Source organism: Chelonoidis abingdonii, chromosome 17, assembly GCF_003597395.2.
Source record: "Chelonoidis abingdonii isolate Lonesome George chromosome 17, CheloAbing_2.0, whole genome shotgun sequence".
NCBI lineage: Eukaryota > Metazoa > Chordata > Testudines > Testudinidae > Chelonoidis > Chelonoidis abingdonii.
In genome coordinates, this window is record NC_133785.1 from 16,197,258 (window position 1) to 16,222,621 (window position 25,364).

The 25,364-nt window shown below is 41.0% G+C and overlaps 1 protein-coding gene across 1 annotated transcript in view; it reads right to left on the reverse strand.

Annotated features, from left to right (window-relative positions):
• Positions 1 to 5,335: 5,335 nt before the first annotated feature.
• The window catches only part of DENND6A (DENN domain containing 6A), a 65,633-nt gene continuing 45,604 nt past the window's right edge, over positions 5,336 to 25,364 (reverse strand). Inside the window, 8 exon segments of the mRNA XM_032801379.2 lie at positions 5,336 to 7,370; positions 8,530 to 8,604; positions 9,410 to 9,512; positions 12,603 to 12,712; positions 12,802 to 12,855; positions 13,585 to 13,674; positions 23,647 to 23,711; positions 23,813 to 23,878. Of these exon segments, the coding sequence (XP_032657270.1) occupies positions 7,239 to 7,370; positions 8,530 to 8,604; positions 9,410 to 9,512; positions 12,603 to 12,712; positions 12,802 to 12,855; positions 13,585 to 13,674; positions 23,647 to 23,711; positions 23,813 to 23,878 (695 nt within the window). The 3' untranslated portion in view covers positions 5,336 to 7,238.

A 25,364-nucleotide genomic window follows, 5' to 3' on the forward strand; every position in this document is an offset into this window, starting at 1 on the left:
AGCTCCCAGCCACCATGGTGGCAGGGGAAACCATGGAGTCGCAATGGCAAAAGTCACAGACAGGTCATGGCTTCCGTGAATTTTTGTTTATTGCCGTGACCTATCCATGACTTTTACTAAAAATAACCATTAGAAAATCTTAGCCTTAACAATATATATAGGACAGGTTTTAGCCAAGGAATGTATGTTAAGTATGTATTGAATTGTGAACTCTACATGGAAAATGCTTTTTAATGATGTATGTGTAAATTAAAAATGACATATTTAGGCCTGATTTTTAGGTCCAACAAACTTATTTAATCAGGATTAAAGAGTAGGGCAAAGATGTCCTTGTATTATCTTTGTGCCTCCCTCATTCTGGTACTTGGCCCTAACACAAATAAGAAAAATCTAAGGGCTGCTCTAATTTACACTTGGTTGCCAATAGTCTCTAAGAGTCATTGAGGCAATACCACATGTGAGAGCTTTCATGCTGACTTTTTGGCACCCTGGGAACACTCCTCCAGATGAGGTATTCCCCAGCAGCCAGGTCCATGTCCTTAGAGTTCCCTTTACATGTTGTAAAAAGACCATAATGGAACAAAGACGTTTACTCAGTAGGTATATGAAATACATTTGACTCTTCAGTAACAATTAAATCAAATTCAAAATGAACAAAATATTAAAAGTAAGTTTGTATAGCACCTCTTTTTATTTCTTTTTCTCTTCCTAATCTCAGCACCAGTATTAGGGGGTTAGCAAGCAGGGCAATCACCTGTGGTGCCACACCACAGAGGGCCCAACGCAACAGGGCTCAGGCTTCAGCTTCAGCCTGATAGCAGGGCTCGCGCTTTAGAAACATTGCAGATGTGTGAGCAGGTAAAGGAGGCAGGGTAGGGGGCCCCCTCCTTAGTTTCTGCCCTGAGCCCCAGCAAGTCTAGTGCCAGCCCTGCCTACTCTGCACTTTTCCTACATCTTGATGACTCTCTCCCCCACACACGTCTTTCTACCCTGCTTCAATTTGTGTCTACCTTGCTCCTTTCCTCCAGTCTCATCATCTCTTATCCTCTGAGCTCCTTCTATTCTCAGATTCCCCCACTATCCCCCCAGAATCCTGTGATCTTCCAGACTCTTTCCCCCACTCCAGGGTCTTGCTCCCCCAGTTGCCACTTAATTGTGTTAGGTCCTCTTACAAAATATCAGGGTTGGAAGGGAGGTCCATCTAGTCCAACCCCCTGCTCAAAGCACATCCAATCCCTAGATAGATTTTTGCCCCAGATCCCTAAATGGCCTCCTCAAGGATTGAGCTCACAATCCTGGGTTTAGGAGGCCAATGCTCAAACCACTGAGTCACAGTGGGAGGGTACCCAGCCTGAAGGGAAGAGATAGACAGTGCTTCAACTGAGGTTTCACCAGTACTGAACAGACCAGGATAATTAATTCCTGTGTCTTTTATATGACACTCCTGTTAGTACACTGCAAAATGATATTAACTATGTGTAGACGTTAGTTATATAATATTTAAAATAGTAGGATGAAAATCTAGGCTGAAATACTGATCCCACTGCAATCAAAGGCAAAACTTGCATTGACTTCAGTTGGGCTAGGATTTCAACCTTTAAGTTTTAGAGCTCATCTTCCAGGAATTTTCTCCATTATGTAACATTTTAAAGCTACCATTTTTGAATATTTAAATAGTTCACAGCTTCCTTGTGGGGTAAAAGAATTTTGTAAAAAATCACAGCTAAAAATCAAGAACCTCAGTCTCCGTTGACAGGCTGTTAATGGGTAACTACAGTGGATATTCCCTAATAAAAACAGAATAAGGTAGTTGCACATTTTTTACCTTTGAAGAATAATCAAGCTTTATTGAGCTTTAAAGTAGCAGCAAGAAGTTACCAAATGAAGAAAGTTTATTTTAAAATTATTCCAATACATACATTTCACTTCGCAGGTTAAACAAATCTTGCCTGAGTAAGGACACCATGAACATGCTCCAGCAGTAGTGATTCAAGGTGCTAATGGGAGACATGGCTTAAAGTCCAAATATAAATGGCAAAAATGTAAAATCATACTGCTCTGAACAAAGGTAAATTTTTTTTTAAAGTTAAAACAATTGAAATTTGTTCAAAGTTTAAAATTGTAACCAAAAAAATATCTATTTTAATTTATTGCTCTGGGCTGCTGTTTGTACTGTGGGTGCTTTGGGTCAAGGTAGAGATAGTAACCAACAAAGTCCAGGTCCAGATTTCCTGAGTTTTACAGTGCACAGATCTGAGGTTTTAGTCCACGGCCATCTCTTGTTCAAATCATTCAGTTTTTATCTTATGAAAGCTTTATGCTTAGCTAAATTTACAGGAGTTAAATGCCTTGCATAGTAACAAAGAAACACTAAAATTGCTCCTCTTCAGACCCCAAGGCTCTCATGTCCTTGCACTAGCTGGGGTGCTCCTAAGTTTTGCAGAGAAGTCAGAGACTTGCCCATTCCCAAGCACTGGAATTCAAGGAAAATCTCCACTGCTAGTTACTAAAATAGAATATGGGGTGGGTGGAAACTAACATCAAAGGCAAAAGCATCAAGCAAGCTTGTGTGTTTATACTGGATAGTAAATATATATCCTTTATTATTTTTGTATTAAACTCAATTTCTTGACCAGAAATCCCAGGAACTGTTGCGTTAATCAAAAGGTGCTGGTTACAGTGTTAAAGAGGGTTTTGTTTTAAATAAATGAACATCTTTGTCCTAGTAGGCCTGTACTCTATTATCCCTGTTTTACTTGGAACTTTAGCTGACCCTAGTGCATTATTGATAATACTGAATTTTAGCTAGACCTTAGTGTGCTGTTAAATAATGGATTGTGTATCTTTTGTACTCAACTCTTGACCCTTAAAGAAATGTCCAGAAAGGAACCACTTGTAACCTAGATGAGGCAGATGTTTTCTGCAATTAATAAGATAATTATCAAAAGATGCTTTAGGCTTATCAGGAATTACTTTAACAGATGATTTCTATTATAATGACTTGATTATAGATATTTTGTAATTGATAAAATATTGGCTGAACAGATGTCTTTAGCTTATCAGTTATGTAGATCATACACCATGAAATGTAGAAGTCCACAGTCAATAGTGCATTTTATTTTCTGTGAACACAGTCTATAAAGAGATACCTGTTATTATAGATTTATGTTGTAATGGACAAAACAGTATAATTGATAAGTGATGCTCATGAATGTTCTGTAACTGTTTTACAAAATGGATAAAGGACACGTGGTATAGGAGGTGTACAGGTCTTTCACATCTTACGCTGGGGTTACGTTTCACAGTCAGTGTGTAAAGTGAAAATCGTGTATAGTCAAAATTACATTGAGTGTAATGGCAGGCAGAATTGCCCGCACTACAGGCACAGTATTAAAATTGTTGTTTTTCTCTTTTTTTTGTTTTGTTTTGTTTTTGCCGACAGCGTAAAGCTGAAATTGAGCATGTTAAATGCACATAAGATGCGACAGACCTGTATTCTAAAATCAATGTACCCGCACAATATTAACGTATAGATTAATGTCATTAAAGTATTCAGAGCTTATTGTGGTCACAGATGGTCCTGACAGTGATAAATTGGTTATAAATATTACTAGTTTATTGATTCAAAATAAGATCAAGCATAATAAAGGATTTATCTTTGTTTTGAACCGTATATAAGAGGTGAGTTTTGGGGAGTTAGTCATAAGTGAACTCAAAGACACTACGTCACTTCTCCAGTCTCAGATTTGGTATATGTTTTGTTTTCTCTATTCTGCATAGCGCTGTAATAAGTATTGCTTGATTGCTTTACTTAAATAAAACTTCAACTGAGTTAGTCATGACTTATTAAATCTGAATACACATCGTCGTCAATGGTCAGGGCCTCAAAACTGGTAGAGGTTTGGTTCCACAGCAGAACCATACGGAACTGTTACACTCACACCTTCCTTTGTCCATTCTCTTCTGATAAGACCATAGCTGCTGTCATGGTTAAAAAGCTAGCTGTACCCCTGTCTACTCTCAGGTCTGAGTACACCCCTGCAGACATTAATCCTTGTACCTTTACCTATCACAAAATGGGATTGCACAACTCTCCCGCTCTTAGACTGGGCCCTGGGGTACAGTATCCTGTGTATCAACTTATTATCCTATAGGCCCAACTGAGTTCAGGGACCTGTGGTTCTTCCCTTCAGGAGTTTGTGACCAGTGCATATAGTGACAAAACAGCCTTAATATCAAAGTTGTGTTTATTTTAGCAGTAACAACAAAGCTTTTAGAGAAAAAAAGATGTTAAGATAGATATACATGTAGATTGTTTATCTTATCTAAAATCTTACCATCTCCTCATGGTAACCCAGGCAGGTGTAACTTCTTCGTACATCTCCAGTGTGGACTGTGTATCTCTGTTTCCCCTGAACTGCTGCTGCCTCTCTTTTGAGGATGCCCTTTTTATCCTCCCAGAGTTCCTTTGTTCTTTTGTATTTGTAGGCCTTTTCCTGTCCTGGTCAAAACCACTGTTACAGGTTGGCTGGAGATGGATGCAAAATCATCAAAACTAATAGTTCTTGTGTTGTCCCTTAACAACTTTTAACTGTTTGCTGAGAGGTGGCTGTATTGGGCTGTTCTTTTCTTTCCTGCTTGTTCTTCCAGACAGTCCCCTATTACACTAAAAGCAACACATTCATACCATAAGCATCCCAGGAGCCAGGCCAACATACAGTATTCATAAATTGTCACAGGAGAGCTCCGTATCTGTCACTGATGCTTCTATTTATTAGCTTGCAGAAGGCCCAAGCAGATTGTCTCTTCAATTCCCCCAGGCATTTTCAAAAGGTGAAAAGTAGGCAGAAGGATCTGGCAGCATCTCACCTTCCGTGAGGTCATTGCCCTTCTTTCCTGATCATTTTCCCCCTCTCTTCCTCCATAGGACTTCTTCCCTTGTCTGTCCCTCCAAAATGTCTTGTCCCCCCACTCACTGTTATTTCACCACTTATTTCCTTATACTGCATCACCTTCCTTCGTCTCTCTGCTTCTCTTGTCTAGAGTTTTCCCCTTCCTTTCTCATCTACTCCAGATCTCCCTGGAGTCTTCTCCTAGTCACATACCCTCACATTCTCCTTTGAGTCTAGTAGTGGTTCCTGCTGTGTGTGCCTGGGGGGTGAGGGAGGAGGAGAGAAGGGGGTGTCTTCCCTGCTGTTGTAGTGAGACAAATGATGAGGGTTCTGGCAGAGGGGCAAATAAGGAACAGTCTCTGTAGGCTGCTGAACAGCTTCAACAATTCCTCAGTGCAAGAGATAATTTGGACATTTGATTTGCTGAACAAGTAACCTAAATAAACATTCCAAAAGATTGACATTTATTTCCTTTTACAAAAATACATATTTTCAGTCAAGTGGTAACAGGCTGACACAACTGATGCCAGTTTACACAGTTCTAAGATATCATACAGTGCTTCAGTCAAATATTTAAAGATAATTTACCAGAGTAACGACCACTTTTCAGTTTCAGGGTTAGAAATGCTCGTCATCAGCTGTGCAAAACAAATTGCATGTTAGAGATTAATTAATGCCATAGTGGTATAATTTAAATGACAGTCTTGATACAATTCGTTAAACTAACTTATGATCATGAATGTTATATAAACTGTAAAAGTATTAAAATACGTATTTTCTTAAATATAACAATGTGACAGTTTATATGTAAATAAGACATTTTTAGAAAGATAGTATGAAACATTTATCATACAAAAGGCATTTTTTTCCACAGCAGGATTGCAACGTTACAAGACTTCTTATTCTACCCAAAGTACATAAAGCAGAATCTTTTGATCACTGTGAACCATTTGTCATCCAACAGTATAAAGTATGTACTGTATTTATTTGTACATCATGGCTTCATCTTATCCTGCTTGGAATGGATCCTCAAAGTCACTCTTTGCATGCAGAGCAAATGTGCACTTCTTATATCAGTCTTAGTTTTCTTGGTTTAAGGTGATCTAGTGGCAACAAATTCTTGTTGCTTAATATAGAATTAAAAATGATTATTTATGCATGTTTACTGTATGCATGTATTTTAAGTAGCTTAACTGTGCTGCAACTCTTTCTGGATATAGTCTCAACAATCCCCAAGATTCCTTCAGCTGAAAGTAATATAGTCTCCTCTCTCCTGCCCCATTTCCTCCTCCTAAAAAAAGTAACACAATCATTTCTTGGCAGGAGAGAGAAGCACACCTTAAGATTACTACTACAATGATCCTCAACTACAGTGGATTCTGTGCCAGCTAGCACTACTGACATCTATTACAGGATGAGCAACAGTAACATTAAACTTGGTATATTTAGTAAGCAACACTTTATATTTTGTGAAGCAGACTATATATAGTTAAGATTAATGGAAACGAATCCTTAATTTCAGGAGTTCAGCTTTAAAATCATTTTAATTGTTCAATGATAAAAACACAACTAATCTGGGGTTAGCATTAAGGCCTGTGAAGACAATTACCCATTATTTGACCTTAAATGGACAAAGTTAAAGGAAAATATACCAGTTTCTCTTTCTTAGGATATATTTAACAGATGCCTTCTTTTCTGTCCAGAGGCAGATGTAATATAATCGTTGAAGAAAAAAAAGAGTCAAACAAGATTAATGGTCTATTTAATGCTTTCATTTGTCTCTGCTAATAGCAATTCTATAAATTGTAAAATTTTGATTTGCCAACACAATTCCTCAACTATTATGTACTTCATCCAAGTCACAATAGCATGGCAGTTAGTTTTTAACATCAGATTAAAAATATCTAAAGAAAGAAGGTGTTAAAAACAGTTAGATATAACCTTAATGGGACAGTCTCTTTACAAAGCCAATGTGAATGTTGCTTCCTCCTGAGATAACATTAATGTGCACAGCAGCACCAATTTAAAAAAAGAAACATTCTGCAATGCCAGCATTGCATTGTGGTCCTGCATGTTTCATAATTTCATATACCCACAGGTTGTTAATAAGAGCACTTGGTTTTAAACATAATGAACACAAATTCTTTAGTTCCATCCGTATTTAAGTGGAACCCCTGTAGATTTCTATTTTAAAAGAAAAGCTAAAAATTGTTTTTCCACTATTACTACTGTCAATTACAAGTGTTAGTATACCATTCGCAGCTCCAGTTCATTGATCTCTGCCAGTCTCTTCTGTGAAGCTTTGGAATATGTTGTGTGTTTGCGGCATAAAAATCCTAATACAAATCATGTTGTACCAGTTTTGAGCAGAATATCCTGTAAGTCATCTGGGAGTGCTAGTATAATTGTATCAATGTGCATCTGTAGCTTTTCCATAGTGTCAGGTTTCATGGGTAGATGTTCTCTGTCAGCCTGGAACTATAGGAAGCACAATTAAACCTATTTTTCAATTAAAAAACTGCAAGTGAATTTAACGTTCATAAAAGAAATCAGACTAATGGATCTGAAATCCTCCATCTAATGAACAGGTACGTAGACAGTGGGAATGCAAGCTTCCACTCATACCACCAGCTTATTTCAACCTTGATTTGGACAGACTTCCAGGAATCAAGGCAAGTTTGGTTTCCAGGTTCATTTAGAACTCGGACTTGCTCCTATTGGAGTCAGTGGCAAAACACTCATTGGCTTCACTGGGAGCAGGACTGAGCCCTTAATTTTGGCATCTCTACTTAGACTGCAAACATCAGTAAGTGTAACTGGATGGCTTGTTCCTCAAGGTATGGAGGGCCTAGGGCTAGCCAACCCTGATTACTGAATAAGTCACAAGTGAGATCAGGTGATTTTCCTATAAAGAGCAGCAGAAAGCCCAGGTCACTGCAGGGTGTGAGAAAGGCTCCTGCTGGAAAGATGGTGACATCAGGAGAGTTTTGAGGCCAGAGACCAATGAGTTGGAAATAGGACTCCCCTGACTGGGTATGGGCTTAGAGATCAGTGCCAGAAGGCTGAGCTCCAGCTTGGAAGAGATGGGACAACAGACTGGAACAGAAGAAGAGCTCTGGCTGTGACAGAAGATGCCAGGGCTAAGTATTAACTTTTGGGTTGTGGTGATGGATTGTATTTTGGGACCCTGAAGATTGTTTTGAACAGTTTCTGTTATTAAACCAGCACTTGGCAGGGGTGATGTAAACCCAGAGAAAAGCCCGTGTGCAGTTATTTCAGGGGCCCTGAAGAGAAGAAAACAGAGGAAAGGTGCTGGAGAGCAACCTCTGGCCATAAGGGGGACACTCAGGAAGCCGTGCATCCTGTTAAAGTGAGTTTTGAGATGTCAGCTAGGCACAGGACTGAAACAATCAATTAAACCATCTAAGTGCTGTTCAGCCACCAGCCTTCTGGTTACTGCTGAACTGGGCCATCCACATTTGAATTAGTGACCTGGATGATCACCATCAATCTTCTGAGCTATCAAAGTCTTGTGAGGAACATTCAGTTCAATTTGAAGTGGATGTAAAACACACAAACATACTCACTCTACAATATGAAGTGACAAATTTCATCTGTACTTACTATAGTTACATACCAGTTTATTCTTTAGCTTTAAGACAAGATCCACTGTTTCTACTTCAGTATGTTTCTGACTCCAGAAAAGCAAGTCCTTTAAGGATAAAAATTCATAATGCTGAAATATTTACATACATCAAACACACAGTGCTTTCAACAAAACCATTAAGTTACTTTAGAAAAACTTCTAGAATACACCTCTACCCTGCTATAATGCGGCCCGATATAACACGGGTTTGCATGCAGCGCGGTAGCAGCGGGGCTCTGGTGGCGCTTTAAAGGGTCCAGGACTCCAGCTGCTGCAGAGCCCTGGGCCCTTTAAATCACTGCTGGAGCCCTGCCGCTGCTATCTGGGGCTCCAGCAGCAGGGCTCCGCCGGCGATTTAAAGGGCCTGGGGCTCCCTGTGGCCAGAGCCCCATCTCTTTAAATCACTGCTGCAGCCCTGCCACCGCTACCCCGATATAATGGCATTTCACCTATAATGCGGTAGGGATTTTTGGCTCCCTACGACTGCGTTATATTGGGATAGAGGTGTATTTAGAACATTACCGCAATATACTACTTCTCACTATTTATGCATTTGTCATTTTAAGACAAACACCGGCTGGTCAATTTCATTTTCCAGCTCTCCAGCATTAGCACACCCGTTAGGTTCCAAATGCTGCAGAGATTTTTTTTTTTTTTTTTTTTTTTTTGTGTTTCAAATTGCAATTTAACTTTTTTTATTTTTATGTTTTTAGTTGAAATAAAAAATTCTGACAAGTATCTCAATCTTTTTAATGATTACAGTTGACAGGTGGCGAGGAGAAAACACTTCTGAAACATGGAGCAAAGTTTTGATGTAAAAAAAAAAAAGTTTTATAAATCACTAAAAGAAAAAAAATCGTATTTTTCTTACCTCATTACAGAGCGCTTCTAAATGGAGGGCCTCCAACTTCTGTGTCATTTCCTTCCTCCGGGTCCTGAACCAGCCATTGAAGTTTGGAGATTTCAAGAAGTGTCTTTAATAAAACAGTGCAAACAAATTTATATTTTAAATTACATTCTCAGTTCAATTCTTTCTTTTTCCTCCATCATCAAGTCTCTTACACAATTTCACAAGATTGTATAGTAGTTTTGTTGTGGGGAGGAGGAGGATATAAATATCAATTAGAAGGTTTTCATCTTTCAGAAGAATTATTAATTCTGCTTGGGAAGGAAAGTTATGTAGTGGAACACTGATTAAAAATGTCACTATTTCTGAAACAGGTTTCTGTGTCCCTTCAAAAAAACACCAAAAAGCCTTATGCCCTGAAGTTCTTATGAAGTCTTCAGGCACAGATGCTTGTATTTAAATGACTTGTCATTTTATTTGAAATGTTGATTATCAAAAACAATTTGATGTCCCCTGCCATTATGCTTTGGCGAAGTTTCCATTCTAATGAAAGGAAAGGTGATTGAGAACTAAAGAGTTTCATGATTATCGCTCTTGCTAGTTCTTCATGAGTTTAGGGGTTAATATAACACAGCTTCTTTGACCTTGGGATTCTTACTTTCCATATGGATAGGTATACAAGAACTATATAGCCATCTATTTCTGTTTATACAGATTATTCATAAAGATTTATATTATGGTATCACCCGAAGACCAGGACCAGATTATGCTGGGTGCTGTGCAAACATATGTTAGAGACAAAACCTGTCCTGGAGGACTTCACAAAAGATAGAAAAATGGAGATAAAACATACAAATAAACATGGAGAAGGATTAACACAACTTGGTTAGTTCCCTTCTTTTTAAAATTAGGATAAAAAGGTACAGTGAGGACGGGCCAAGTCTAAATGTATGGGAGTAGGAAAAACATCTGCCTATCCATGATCAGCAAGCAAGGTTTTGGAGGCATCACAGCAGAGGTGAGTGTTAAGGGGGCATGTGAAAAAAGATAAAGGTACTAGCTGTAACAATTATAGTAGAGATTTAAAAAAAAATATGTGTAAGGGGTGGCGTGGCAAAGATACTTAAGGAAAAAGTTGTCAGATGGGCAGTAAAAGCTAAATTTTGGCAGAGTGAAGGCAGGGCTCAACGGTACAGTATGATACTAGGTCAGACAGAGAGGGTGAGGCTAAATTGTGAAGAGCCTTACAGGGTCAAAGCAAAAAGTAATGTCTTGGGGGACTAGAGGAAGAACTCAAAGAAAACTATGATTTGGTCAGGAACATAAGCCAAGATGATGATCTTACCAATTGCATTTTGAAAGACAGAAGCATTTTTTAAAAAGAGCCTATCGTTGTACATAAGAACGGCCATACTGGGTCAATCCAAAGGTCCATCTAGCCCAGTATTCTGTCTTCCGACAGTGGCCAATGCCAGGTGCCCCAGAGGGAATGAACAGAACAGGTAATCATCAAGTGATCCATCCCCTGTAAACCATTCCCAGCTTCTGGCAAACAGAGGCTAGGGACTCCATCCCCGCCCATCCTGGCTAACAGCCACTGATGGACTTATCCTCTGTGAGTTTATCTAGTTCTTTTTTGAACCCTGTTATAGTCTTGACCTTTACAACATCCTCTGGCAAGGAGTTCCACAGGTTGACTGTGCATTGTGTGAAAAAACACTTACTTTGTTTTAAATCTACTGCCTATTAATTTCATTTGGTGACTCCTAGTTCTTGTGTTAGGAGGAGGAGTAAATAACACCTCGTTTACTTTCTCTACACCAGTCATGATTTTATAGACCTCTATCATATCTGCCCTTGTTGTCTCTTTTCCAAGCTGAGAAGTCCCATATAATCTCTCCTCATATGGCGGCCATTCCATACCCCTAATCATTTTTGTTGCCCTTTTCTGAAACTTTTCCAATTCCAATATATCTTTTTTTGTGATGAGGTAACCACATCTGCATGCGGCATTCAAAATGTGGGCATACCATGGATTTACATAGAGACAATATGATATTTTCTGTCTTATTATCTATCCCTTTCTTAATGATTTCCAACAGTCTCTTCACTTTTTTGACTGCTGTTACGAATTGAGTGGATGTTTTCAGAGAACTATCCACAATGACTCCAAGATCTCTTTCTTGAGTGGTAACAGCTAACTTAGATGCCATCATTTTATACATATAGTTGGAATTATGTTTTCCAATGTGCATTACTTAGCATTTATCAGCACTGAATTTCATCTGCCATTCTGTTGCCCAGTCACCAAGTTTTGTGAGATCTGTTTATAGCTCTTCACAGTCTGCTTGGGACTTAACGGTCTTGAATAGTTTTGTATCATTTGAAAATTTTGCCACCTTGCTGTTTATCCCTTTTTCCAGATCCTTTATGAATATGTTGAATAGAACTGGTCCCAGAACAGACCCCTGGGGGACACCACTATTTACCTCTCTCTATTCTGAAAACTGACCATTTATTTCTATCCTTTGTTTCCTATCTTTTAATCAGTTACCAGTCCATGAGAGGAAGTTCCTTCTTACCCATGACAGCTTCCTTTGCTTAAGAACTTTTGGTGAGGGACCCTGTCAAAGGCTTTCTGAAAATCCAAGTATACTATATCCACTGGATCCCCCTGTAGTATCAAAGCACTATGATGTATAAAAGATGGAGTGAAAGAGGTGCTTTACCCAGCACTCTTGCTGGCCATTCCATCAGGAAAACTGTGCATCTTAACTTCCCATTTGAGAAAGTACTACAATTACAGCTAAATAGACAGAAGAGATGTTCTGGGGATAAAATGAGTCCAGAACATAAGACTTACCAGGATGAAACTATGAGATCCCACATTCAGCTATTTAGAGGTCCCTACTGAAAAGCTTTTCTTCCCATTTATCTAGTAATTTTTTTAATACTAGAATATAGAGATCTATAATACTTTGCACTGTCACATGAAAACCATTAACAGGTTACCCAGAGGGGCATATCTAAATGGATATATAAAGTTTGCTAAACATTATGAATTTGTTTGATTAGACACCAACTATGTAAACAAATCCTTTTGCATAATATTCAGTTATAAGAACAATTAAATTTATCCCAAAAACAAAAAGGGCATGTAACGTGTTAGGCATAACTGTATTTACATACAAATTGGGGTCTCATTTTAAAAAGTGACCTGTAAAGTCCTATCCAGTCTCCCTTTAATCCAGAGGTGAGCTGTGGTCCTGCTTTCTCAAGTGTTTTCATAAAGTCTTCTTGGCTGAATTGTCTCAGCTGTGGTGGACTCTACAAAAGAAACCAAGTTTTTGGCAGTTTAAGTATGAGTTTTCTTTAATCACAAACATTTTCAGCTCATTCAAGGATTATTTCCTTACCTTCCATGGAGATATGCTCTTTTGCAGGGGCATCAGGCTTGCCACATAACGTTCCTGAGGAGGAAGAAAAATAATTTAAGAAAAAAAAATCCTGATCTTGGAGCCACTGTATTTTTAATCAATTTGCAGTAATATGCCACTTGGTTGAAAAGGCTTCATAGAACAGTCTTCTCAGCTATCATAAAGTATAATAATATACATTTATATAGCTCTTCTCATCACAAAGTGATTTATAAACTATGTACATTCAACACCACTGAAATCCAGTCATATCTGGGATTAAAAGAGACAACTAAGCAGTTGACAGCATGTTCAGTGTTAGGAGAGAAAATTTATTCAAAGAATATGTGAAGAGTTAGAGGAAGTACTCAAAGTAAAAAAAAAAAACCCAAAACCCCCAAAAAAACCCACTATGGAATCATTAGTGTCCATTTAGAACAGACAGGATCTCTATTGCTGAGGTCTCATCTGAAAGACTACCTCACAGTATCTGCCTTTACGGATACACAGATAAATGTACCTGCTGGGATCTGAACCTGTGGTTTCAGGGAGTTTAAAATGCTTCAAATCTGATGCTTAGACTACTAAACCACCATCATCATTTTCCTAGCACACCTGAGCAAATTAAAACCGAAGGACCAATTATTTGTTTAAAAAATAAAATCACGAAAGATAGCCCAGAACTCTAGTTATTTGAAAGAAATTATGACAATAGCTTTTATACAGAAGAAATATATTTTTATCAGAGGTGTTGGCCAACAAATATTACATATGTCATCTTACTAATGGAATGATGAAGCTTTGTGTCAGTTCCAAGAAGTAACGTCTAAGAATTACACTTTGGGCTTCTGCAGGACGTTTCTGTTGTACACCCTATAAGAAGCAACCACAGTAATAATCTATTATTCCAACATATGACAAAAAGATGTCTTAATTACTAAACAATTAGGAGACACATCAAAGACCAGGTTCACACTCCACTGATGTACATCTATTTAAAACGGACTTAAGACACTGCTGTACAGAAATCACTAACACTATTAATTGTGTTGCATTTTAAAAGTCTTCATATAGATTACAGTGATTTCTGTTTCTTTTTTATTATGTTTTTACATAATCTCTGTATTTCAAGTTCATCTAGGAAAGGAAACCGAAACACTAGGAGAAAAAAATATTCTGAGAATAACCATAAGCCAGTCAAAGCTAGGAAATTTTGAGTTGAGAAAACTCACACAAAAGAGATTTCTAGGCCAAAGAGCTTTGAAAAAGCATGGACAGACTTTGGTTAATCATCTAAACCCTCTGGATTCTTATTCTAATTTTTTTAAATTCCACCATTTATTTATTTATTTATTTATTTATTTAAGCACAACTACAACTGCTGACAGGAAGACAAATGCTCCTAGAAGACAATGTTTGAATCAGCTCAGGCAGGGCAAAGACATAAAAAAGTGTCCAAGTTCATATTTTCAGAGTTTTTTGTTTTAGTCTCTGAAGCCTGGTCTACACTACGAGTTTATCTCAAATTTAGCAGCGGTAAACCGAATTAATCCTGCACCTGTCCACACGACGAAGCCCTTTATTTTGATATAAAGAGCTGTTAATATCGATATCGCAAGGGAGTTCTCCAGGTGAAGGAGGAGCAAATACAGCATCTGTGGGGTAAGTGACTGTCTGCAGTGTGTGTGTCTGGGGGTTACTTGCTGTGTGCTGAGCTTGTGTTTGTCAGTCTGTTTGTTTTGGTTGTTTGAAGCACCGTGTGCTGTAGCCGGGCAGTTGGAGGCTGAGCTACAAAGGAAGGTTTGAAAGCTAGAAGCCTCTGGTAACTGGCTGAGCCTTAACCAGTGGGCGGGGCATTCACTCAGGCCCGGGCTTTATAAAGCCACGCACAAGCAACCAGGGAGCTTTGCGACCAGAGACTCCTAACAGGGAGTTTCGCAAGGGAGTTTAAAGATAATACCAACGCACATGTAGAGGGAGAGAAATGTTTCAACGGTGATTATGGATAATGTCCGGTCAGTCAATCCTCCCCATGACAGCAATGCAGACAAGCGAATCAATTATTGTGCTTTTCCCTGATTGCCTGGGCAGACACAATAGCACAGACAACTTATAGAGGACCGCACTATCAGTCGGACCTTTGTGACTATCACCATAAATGTCAAACTGCGACTGTTGCTAACAGACAGACGGTAACTGCACAGGACGCTTACCACCAGTAGCAGTACCCCTGCTTTGCTTCACTCTAGACAACAAGAACGTTATAACCTCTGTGAGACACATAATGTCATCTGTCACTGCTTTGCAGTAAAGCTCTGAACGGAGATTACCAAGTACTCACTATGGATACCAATCATGCTGCTAGTCAATGGGTGTCTGCTTGGGCTGGCTTCAAGGTGAGGTCGATCTGGGGGAAATGAGAAAAATGAAGATGTGAACCTCCACCAGGCTCAATATCAAGGTTCTTATATAAAGTTTTGTCTAATGGAGAAGGTCATCTGCCTAAGATAAATTCAGAAGACAATGCCTAACTAACAGCGAGAGAAAAACGGCCGCTCTGGGGTCAAGCCCCAAACATCACCAGAAATGATATGAGTGCATGCCATCTAGGGGATAGCCCCTAGGCAACAAGCCCACCCATTGCTTCCTCTACCTCCTCCCCACTCTGGCAGTTATCCCCCCATTTGTGTGATGAAGTATAAAGAATAGCATGAATACAACACTGATTTATGTCTCTGCAAGCAGAGATCAAAGAGGGGGGGGAGGGCAGTCTCCAGCTGCACTAGATATATTCCAGGCAGGAGTGAAATCCTCCATTAGAACAAACTTAAAGAAGAGAATGACCTGGAGTCATTCCATTTTGCTCCAGGTGCCTCGGCCGCACCTCACGAGGGAGCCAGCCAGATCACTCACAGAAAAAGAAGATAATCAGTCATACTGTACCGTCTTGGCCACAAAGGAAGGAAGGGGATGCTGCTGTGTAGCGCTGGCAGCACCATGTTTGCCAGCAGCACCAGTAGAACTACAGTGACATTGAAAAAAGGTGAGAGACGGTTTTTTTTCCCTTTGCTTTATGGGGCAGGAGGTGGCTGACGACATATACCTGAACACCCACAAATGTTTTGAACTCTTCAGGCTTTGGGAGCTTAGCAGAATTACAATGGTTTTCAGAGAGTGAGGAACTGTGGATAGCTACAGTCGTCAGTTGCCCCTCCCCGTGAGTGTCCATTTGTATCTTTGGTTTCTTGATACGCGTGTCTCAGCTCCTTGTCTAGCTCCTTGTTCATGCAGCACTCGTGTTGTGGCTCCAATCTGTGCTCATGGCTTGAGATTTTTTCATGTTTTGGCATTTCGTCTATTGGAACGGAGTTCATGATAGAACAGATTTCATCTCCCATACAGAGATCAGATTCAGTAACTCCCATACAGTCTATGCTGGAGCTTTTTTTGTTTCTGGACTGCATGGTCACCTCTGTGCTGAATCAGCTCTTACGCTGGGAAACAGGAAATGAAATTCAAAGTTCAGGGGCTTTTCCTGTCTACCTGCAGAAGACTTCCGAGTTAGATTTCTGTCCAGAGCGGTCACAATGGTGCACCCTGTGGGATAGCTCCCAGAGGCCAATACTGTCAAATTCACCAGCAACACAACTAATGTCAAATGCGCAAATCCAATTTGAGCGCTACTCTCCTCGTTGGAGGAGTACAGATTCATAGACTCTAGGACTGGAAGGGCCTCGAGAGGTCATCGGAGTCCTCCCTCGCCTTCATGAGGCAGACAAATACTGTCTAGACCATCCTGATAGACATTTATCTAACTACACTTAAAATTCAGAGATGAGATTCCACAACCTCCTAGGCAATTTTTTCCAGTGTTTATACAAACTCTGAAAAGTTAGGAACTTTTTCCTAATGTACAACCTAAATCTCCCTTGTGCACATTATAAGCCATTGCTCCTTGTTCTAATCATTAGAGCTAAGATGAACAAGTTTTCTCCCTCCTCCTGATGACACCCTTTAGATACCTGAAAACTGCTATCATGTCCCCCTCCAGTCTTAGCTCTCTTTCTCTTCCAAAACAATAAACCCAATTCTTTCAGCTTCCTTCATAGATCATGTTCTCAAGACCTTTAATCATTCATTTGTTGCTCTTCTCTGGACCCTCTCCAATCTCTCCACATCTTTCTTGAAATGCGGTGCCCAGAACTGGACACAATACTCCAGTTGAGGCCAACCAGCGCAAGAGTAGAGCGGATAGAATGATTCTCGGTGTTTGTTACAACACACCTGTTAATGCATCCCAGAATCAATTTGCTTTTTTTGCAACAGTATCACACTATGACTCATATTTAGCTTGTGGTCCACTATGACCCCTAGATCTTTCTGCCATACTCTTTCTAGACAGTCCTCGTCCATTCTGTATGTGTGAACTGATTTTCCTTCTAAGTGGATTTGCATTGTCTTTATTGAACTTCATCCAGACGACTCAGACCATTTCTCATTTGTCCAGATCATTTGAATTTGACCCTGTCCTCAAAGCAGTGCAATCCGTCCCATTTGGTATCGTCCGCAACTTAATAAGCGTACTTTCTATGCAACATCTAAGTCGTTGATGAAGATATTGAACAGAGCCAGTCCAAAACAGACCCCTGCGGAACCCACTTGTATACCTTTCCAGCCGGATTGGAGCCATTAATAACTACTCTCTGAGTACGGTTGTCCAGCCAGTTATGCACCCACCTTATAGTAGCCCCATCTAAATTGTATTTGCCTAGTTTATCGATAAGGATATCATGCGAGACGTATCAAATGCCTTACTAAGTCTAGGTATACCAATCCGCCGCTTCTCCCTTATCCACAAGGCTTGTTGTCCTATCAAAGAAAGCTATCAGATTGGTTGACACGATTTGTTCTTACAAATCCATGCTGGCTATTCCCTATCACTTACCATTCCAAGTGTTTGCAGATGTTTCTTTAATTACTTGCTCCATTTATCTTCCCTGGCACGATAATAAACTACTGCCTAATCATCTCTGGGTTGTTTATTTTCCTTATTCAATAGATAGCACAATTTGCCTTTTCCAGTCTTCTGGAATCTCTCCGTCTCCTATGACTTTCCAAAGATAATAGCGTAGAGGCTCAGTTCCCTTACTGAGTTTGACAATCAGTACCCTTCGAGTATACTAAGGTAACTGTAGAACGATCATCGGATAAAGGCACCATCCCCGGATCTCGAACTCGTGAGCCAGACGACAGGTGAAGTACCACCATCATTGAATCATTTTTCTATAGTAGTATGTTTAATATTATTGGTAAACTTTGCTCTTTGTCTTTTTATTGTATTACCTTCTAAAGCTCTATCCCAATAAGGAGTCTATCACTATATGTTGATCGTCTTAAACGAGAGCGTATCTCAGTTGAAGACTAGTTAAAACGACGAATTCTTAAGAGTCATATTTTAGACCAATGTCTCTGGCATTGTTCAGTCTCTCACTGTTACTCGTTTACTATCTCACTCACTCATACTCTGAGCAGATGGGCACTACCCTAGGTTCTGTCGGTCTTGTCCTCGTTAACGATAGTCTAATAGTATATAGAAATATATAAAGAGACGTCTTGTCGTTTCTCCTGAGCTCTCGCCGATAGTCATTGAGTGGCGGTGGTGAGTGGTGGTGCATTTGCCTTTCTAGTGGAGGCTGCCCTTGCATTCTGGGTATATGTTCTGTTTGCCTATATTCTCCTTTTGTTTATGTAACTGACCTAATTTCTGCGCCGATGTAAGTATTTGTAATAATTGACTGTTTTCTTATTTTTTATCTTTAGTAGGCAAATCTAGATTCTCAATGGAGTTCGACACAGTGGACCAGTTGAGCTGTTTAAGATGCCGAAAGTGGTTTTCTTACTATCTTTCGGCGAAACCTCACGTGGACACCAAGCAGCGCATATGCGCGACTTATATAAGGGACACACGATATAATAGAGTCGATCCATTGAAAACTGCCACATCTTTCTGTTTGGTTTTTAACCCTCAGTCTTAAATTCACATAGGTGACTCCCTTTATTATCCAGAGGCCCTCTCCTGGCTTTAGCCACACCTAAAATAACGCCTTCACATGATGAGCTTCCAGGCTACACTCGTATTTATGGCTGCTCTAACAATCAACACGTCCCTCTCTCGCCTAAGAACTGAACCTTATCCCGTCATTTAAGGAGTTGAAGATTGTAGGCAAAACACTCATTAGGAGAGACTGAGTTTCATGAAACGTCTATCCACACCAACCCCAGGCTGCCCTTCTCTGGGTTCACATGCTATTCCACGAAACCAGAACTACCAAGAGTTATCCTGCCGTAGCATTTGACGGATACAAAAAATCAAGATTTGTGTTACTAGACAGCTTTCCGACTCAAGTCGAAAGCTTAATACATTATCGACAACCTGCAATCTGAAATAAAAAAAGTAAAGTCAAGGAGGTGTGGGAATTGCGTATGGCATGAGATACTGATGCATCAGTCCAGTTAGCGGCAATACCTTACTGAAATAAATCTCGGAGGATAGACTTCGTCGACTTTAGATGCGCCCAAGCACTTTCAAGAGTCAAAGGAACAACATGTGTTGGATTGAGTAGTTGGATTTTCACCAAGACGTATATATAATTGCTTCGTTGGATAGTTCAAAGAAGTCATCACTACATACCAAACAAATCTTGGGGCCTTTCGGCCTTGATGTTTCGTTAAGTTCTTAAAGCCTCAATATCACTATTCCAACTTAGAAGTTGATAGGTAAGAGAGCTGCGTATCAGCTCCAGTAGAGAGGGACATGAAACCCACTTGTGTTTTATACCCCACCTATTTTCTCCACACGAAGTATTCGGCACACACATACAATCCTTGTTTCTCTAGTGGTTCTCGCTCTACCGAAATATCCCAAGGTGTTTACAATTTTAATATTTTAAGCGCACCTTTAGGTGAAACTTTTTGCACCATAGTCTATAATTAACGAACGTGGACTGCGTTGAGCAGCTTATAGGAACTGGAATCAACCCTACTTCGAATCATGGTAGTAGTTTCCAACACAAAGTTTCAGTGGCATAATGTCGTAGTTGTATGTTTTTTACTTAGCAAAACTTATCCAAGTTTTCCCTTTCTTATCCCATAATTCCTGAATTTGTTATGGCAGACAAACATCTGATACTGAATTTGATCTCTGACTCAGTGTTGTGCCACTGACCCTCCTTTCTATCTGCGGAGTTACTAGAAGTGCCTAAAACCAGCTACACCTGGACTTGATTTGATTCCTATTCACACTTACGGTTCCTTGGTCACATAGACTATCCTCACTGAGCATGGGCCACCCTGTCCTTGGTCTTCCTCTTGCTTCTAAATGTATTGATATAAAAGTCTTCTGTCTCTTTATTCCATAGCTAGTTTGAGTTCATTTGTGCCTTGCCTTTCTAATCTTGCCCTGCTCCTGTGTGTTTGCCTATATTATCCTTTGTAATCTGACCTAGTTCCCATTTTTTTATATACTCCTTTTTTTTGTGGTCATGCAAGATCTCATGGTTAACCAAGTGCTCTTTGCCATTATCTTTCCTACCCATCGGAATAGCTTGCTTTTGGCCTTAATAGTTCCGAAAAACTGCCAACTCTCTTCAGTGTTTTTCCCCAGTCTTGATTCCATGGGACCTTATCTATCAGCTCTCTGAGCTACCAAAATCGCCTTCCTGAAATCCATGGTCTCTTTTGCTTCGTGCTTCCCTTCTACCCTTCCTAGAATTGCAAACTCGCGATTTCATGACACTTCACCACAGCTTTCCTTCACTTTCAAATTCTCAACAAGTTCCTCCCTATTTGTTAAAATCAAGTCTAGAACAGCTCCCCCAGTAGCTTTTCCAACTCTGAAATAAAAAGTTGTCTGCAAATGCAGTCCACGAACTTATTTGATAGTCTGTGCCCCCGCGTGTTAGTTTCCCACCTTATACTGGATTTAAAGTTCCCCATCACCACAAATCTTGGGCTTTGGATGAATTTTGTTAGTTGCTTAAAAAAGCCTCATCCACCTCTCCACCTGGTTAGTGGCCTGAGTTAGATCCTCGCAACGACATCACCTTGTTTTTTCCCTTTATCCTAACCCAGAGACTCATCAACACTTCCGTCTCCTATGTCATCTCCACCTCAGTCCAAGTGTGTACATTTTAATATATAAGGCAACCCTTCTCCCTTTTTCCCCTGTCTATCCCTTCCTGAGCAAACTATACCCCATCCACACCAAAATGTCCAATCATGTGTATTCCCACCAAGTTTCGTGACTCAACAATGTCGTGTTGTATTATTTTTAGCACTTCCAGTCTTCCTGCTTAATTACCATACTTCTGCTTGATATATAGGCTCAAGTATGATTTGATCTTGCTCCAGTTTTGCCCGACCCTCCTTCTTCTGCCATTATAGCCTACCGCTCCCTCTTGTTTCTGATCCATCTCCAGGTCTCCTGTTCCCCACGTACCTGGGGCTTGGCTCACCTGCCCCGTCAAACCTAGTTGAACCCTCCTCACTAGGTTAGCCATCTGTGTTGCAACAGGGTTTTTCCTCTCTCGAGGTGAACGCCATCTCTGCCTAGCAGTCCTATCCTCGAATAACCATCCGTGGTCAAGGAAGCCAAAGCCCTCCTGGCGGACACCATCTTTGCAGCAGGTATTCACCTCATTGATGCATCTGTCCTGCCTGGGCTCTACCTTGACAGGAAGAATCGATAGAAACACCTGCGCTCCAAACTCACTTCACCCGTATCCCAGAGCCTGCTAGTCACTCTTGATCCGCTCAGCGTCACAACTCGCAGTATCATTTTGCCCACATAGATGAATGCATGGGTAGTATCAGAAGGCCGGATAATCTCGACAATGCCTCTGTAACATTTCAGATACGGCGCCCCCGGCCGCGCGCATACCTCCCGAGATGAAATGTCAGGGCGACAGTGGCCTCCATCCCCCCTGCAGAAGAGGCTCCGACCCCCACTACTCTACGTTTCCTATTTGTCAGTAGTGGCAGCGACCTCCATCCTTAGGGAACGACGGCTTCTCCTTCTTACTGTAGGGTGATTCCTTCTCTTCTGTATCAAGAAGAGCGTAACGGGTTACCTATTACCACAGCGGAGTTTCGCAGCAGCCTCTGCCAGAAGTAAACCAGCTGCCAGTGTCACCCTGAGCCTCTCTCCTCCCACATGGTGTGTCAGCAGTTCTGTGAACTAGGACAGCTACCTCAGCTGTTCCACAATGGACACTGTCCAGGGAATGCACGTGGATATGGAGGCTCCTCAACCTAGCCACCTCCTCCTGTAGCTCTCCCACCTGCTGCCTGAGAGATTCCACAGTAGGCACTCTTCCATTGGATGCCCCCCGTTCATAAACGATAGCTAAGGTTAATGTTTCTTTCACCTGTAAGGGTTAAAAGAGAACAAACACTGACAAGAACCAATCAGGAAAACCGGATTTTCAAGCTTAAGGGAGGGAATTGGGGTTTTTTCTTGGTCTTGGTCTTTTGTCTGTCTCAACATGAGAGTTTTGTTCTATCTTCAAGCTCTAGTCTTCAGTTTCAAGATTTGAGTACAAAGGTAGCAAAACAATAGGCTGTTATATGTGTTTGTTTTGTTATTACATGTGTGTAGTTGCTGGAATGTTTAAATGTATCTCTTTTTGATGTCTGTTTTTTCATATTTTCTTTAAGTAATCAGCCCTGTTTATTGTCAATTAATGCAGAGATATTTTTTTGTCTTTTTCTTTCTTTTTATAATAAGCTTTCTTCTTTAAAAAAACTTGTTGATTTTCTTTTCTTTTGGCAAGGGATGGAATCTCTGTGCCAGATACTGTCTTCTCAGGGAAACTGGGAGGGGAAACAGCGAGAGGAGGAAGGTAAATTGTCCTCTCGGTTTGTGTTCAAGGATTGAGCAGGGAAATCTCTATATACCAGGGCGGAAATCTGGGAGGAAGAAACGCAGGAAGGAATGGTTTATTTCTCTGTTTTACGAATCCAAGGATTTGGGTTCTTGGGTCCCCAGGGAAGTTTGGGGAGACCGGTGACCAAGACACTGGAAATCTTGGCTGGTGCCGCCTATCAGATCTGAGCTGGGAATTAGCTTTAGAGGTTCATGCAGCTTCTCAGGTTATGAACGCTAAGGTGCCAATCTAGTAGGAAGCTCGACCCCCCCGCCTGGCTATCCGTAAGTGGAAATTGCAGTTACAGTCTTTGCAAAACACCACAGAATCTGGGTAACGCATCGCCATGCTCTGGTGCTCTGGCTGGCTACAGGCGCAGGTGAAGAGACAGAGCAGTGCTGCCACAGGTGTGCGGGTCTTCCTAACCGTCGTAAGCCTCCCTCTGTCAAACTCCCTCTCCTCTCAAACTCCCCTGTCTGCAGCTCCTGTCCGCTCTGCTCTGCTTTCAAGAGAAAGGTTTGGATGGTAGTTTGGTTTATAGGTTTCAAGGGACTAACGGTCACCGGTAGGACCGACAAGGACCCCTGCTCCCTTTCTACCCCCTTCTTGGAATCTCAACCCAGAATTCCAATGGGCGGGGAGACTGCGGGAACTATGGGATAGCTACCCACAGTGCAACGCTCCGGAAGTCGACACTAGCCTTGGTACATGGACGCACACCGCCAAATTAATGTGCTTAGTGTGGCCGCGTGCACTCAACTTTATACAATCTGTTTCCAAAAATCAGTTTCTGTAAATTCGGAATAATCCCGTAGAGTAGACATACCCTGAGAGTTCTGTTTACGTACTTGACAACCCATATATGAAGAAAAAGATCTACCAATATACTAAACAGTTTCAATAAACAGATCTGCAAGTTTACCTTTTGTAACTGTTTTATGATTTCTTCATCTCTGTTCAAGTATGGCTTATAAGATGTATAAACACCTGGAAGAAAAAAAGAATACAGCCAAAAAAACAGCTAGGGTATGCATTTTTAGTAAAGAAAATGGTAAGGCTTATGTTTTTATGATGATCAAGCTTATTACCAGGTTTAGAATCCAAAGTCTTTAGGTTCTTCAGCTTTTTCACTTTCACTTGCTTTGGAACTTCACCTGCCAAAATATTTAAAATCACCACCAGCTTAAAAATCTTTTCTTTGGGTGCATACACCACAATTTAATACATGGTATAATACAAAATAACACACGGATTTACAAATCCTTATTTTTATTCAGTACATTGCCTAATGACACATGATATCAGAAGTGTAGGTAAGCATCCCAACTAAAATCTATATGAAAATGTAATAGATAAACTAAGTCTTGCAGACTTTCCATTGAACAAAATTGCATTAAAATAAAAAATATTAAAAATCCTCTATATTGAAGAAAATTAGAGAAGGACAGTTACCTGTTCCGTAACTGGCATTCTTTTAGATGTGTTGCTCATGTCTATTCCACAGTAGGTGTGCGTGCTCGCCACGTGCACCGGTGCCAGAAGTTTTTCCATTAGCAATACCCGTAGGGGGAACACTGCTGCAACCCCTGGAGTGGCGCCTCCTCAGTTCCTTCTTGAAAAACCAACTCTAACAGAGGGGAAGGAGGGCGGAATGTGGAACAGACATGAGAGAAAGATCTCGAAGAACGCCAGTTATGGAACAGGTAACTGTCCTTTCTTCTTCAAGTGCTTGCTCATGTATTCCACAATAGGTGATTGCAAGCTATGTCTGATGGAGGTGGGTAGGAGTTCACAGATTCCCTGGCTGAAGCACAGCCCTACTGAAACCAGTGTCATCCCTGGCATGGGAGACAATTGCACAGTGCAACATGAACATGTGTACTGAGGACCAGGTAGCGGTTCTACAGATGTTCTATTTAGGGACATGGGCAACAAAGACAGCCGATGAGGCCTGGGCCCTTGTCAAGTGTGCCCTCACGATAGGTGGTGAGGGACTCCCTGCTAGGCTGCAGCATGTGTGGATGCACGATGTAATCCATTGGGAAAGTCTCTGGGTGGAGATCCTCCATGCGCTTGGCTGAAGCAACAAAGAGTTGCGAGGACCTACGGAATGGCTTACTCCAATCCAGACAGAATGCGAGCGCCCTGTGCACATCAAGTGTATGGAGGCGGCATTCCTTGTTAGAGGCATGAGGTTTGGAGTAGAGGACAGGCAGGGAGATGTCCAGGCCCATGTGAAAGGCGGAGACCACCTTAAGAAGGATTGCAGGGTATGGACGGAGCTGCACTTTGTCCTTGTGAAAGACTGTGCGTGTGTGTGGAGGGGAGGGGTCGCAGGTCAAGGCCCTGAGCTCTGAGACCTGCCAGGCTGACATGATAGCCATGAGGAAGGCTACCTTCCATGAAAGGTGAGACCATGAGCATGTGGCCAGGGGTTTGAATGGGGGCCCTGTGAGACACTATAACACCAAGTTTAGATCCCACTGAGGAACCAGGGTTCTAGCATAAGGAAAGGACCAATCAAGTCTTTTGAGGAAATGCCCGCATGGCTTGGGAGAAAATGGAGCAGCCCTGGACTGGTGGGTGGAATGCCAAATAGCTACCAGCTGTGCCTTGACGGAGGAAGGCGCCAGGCCCTGA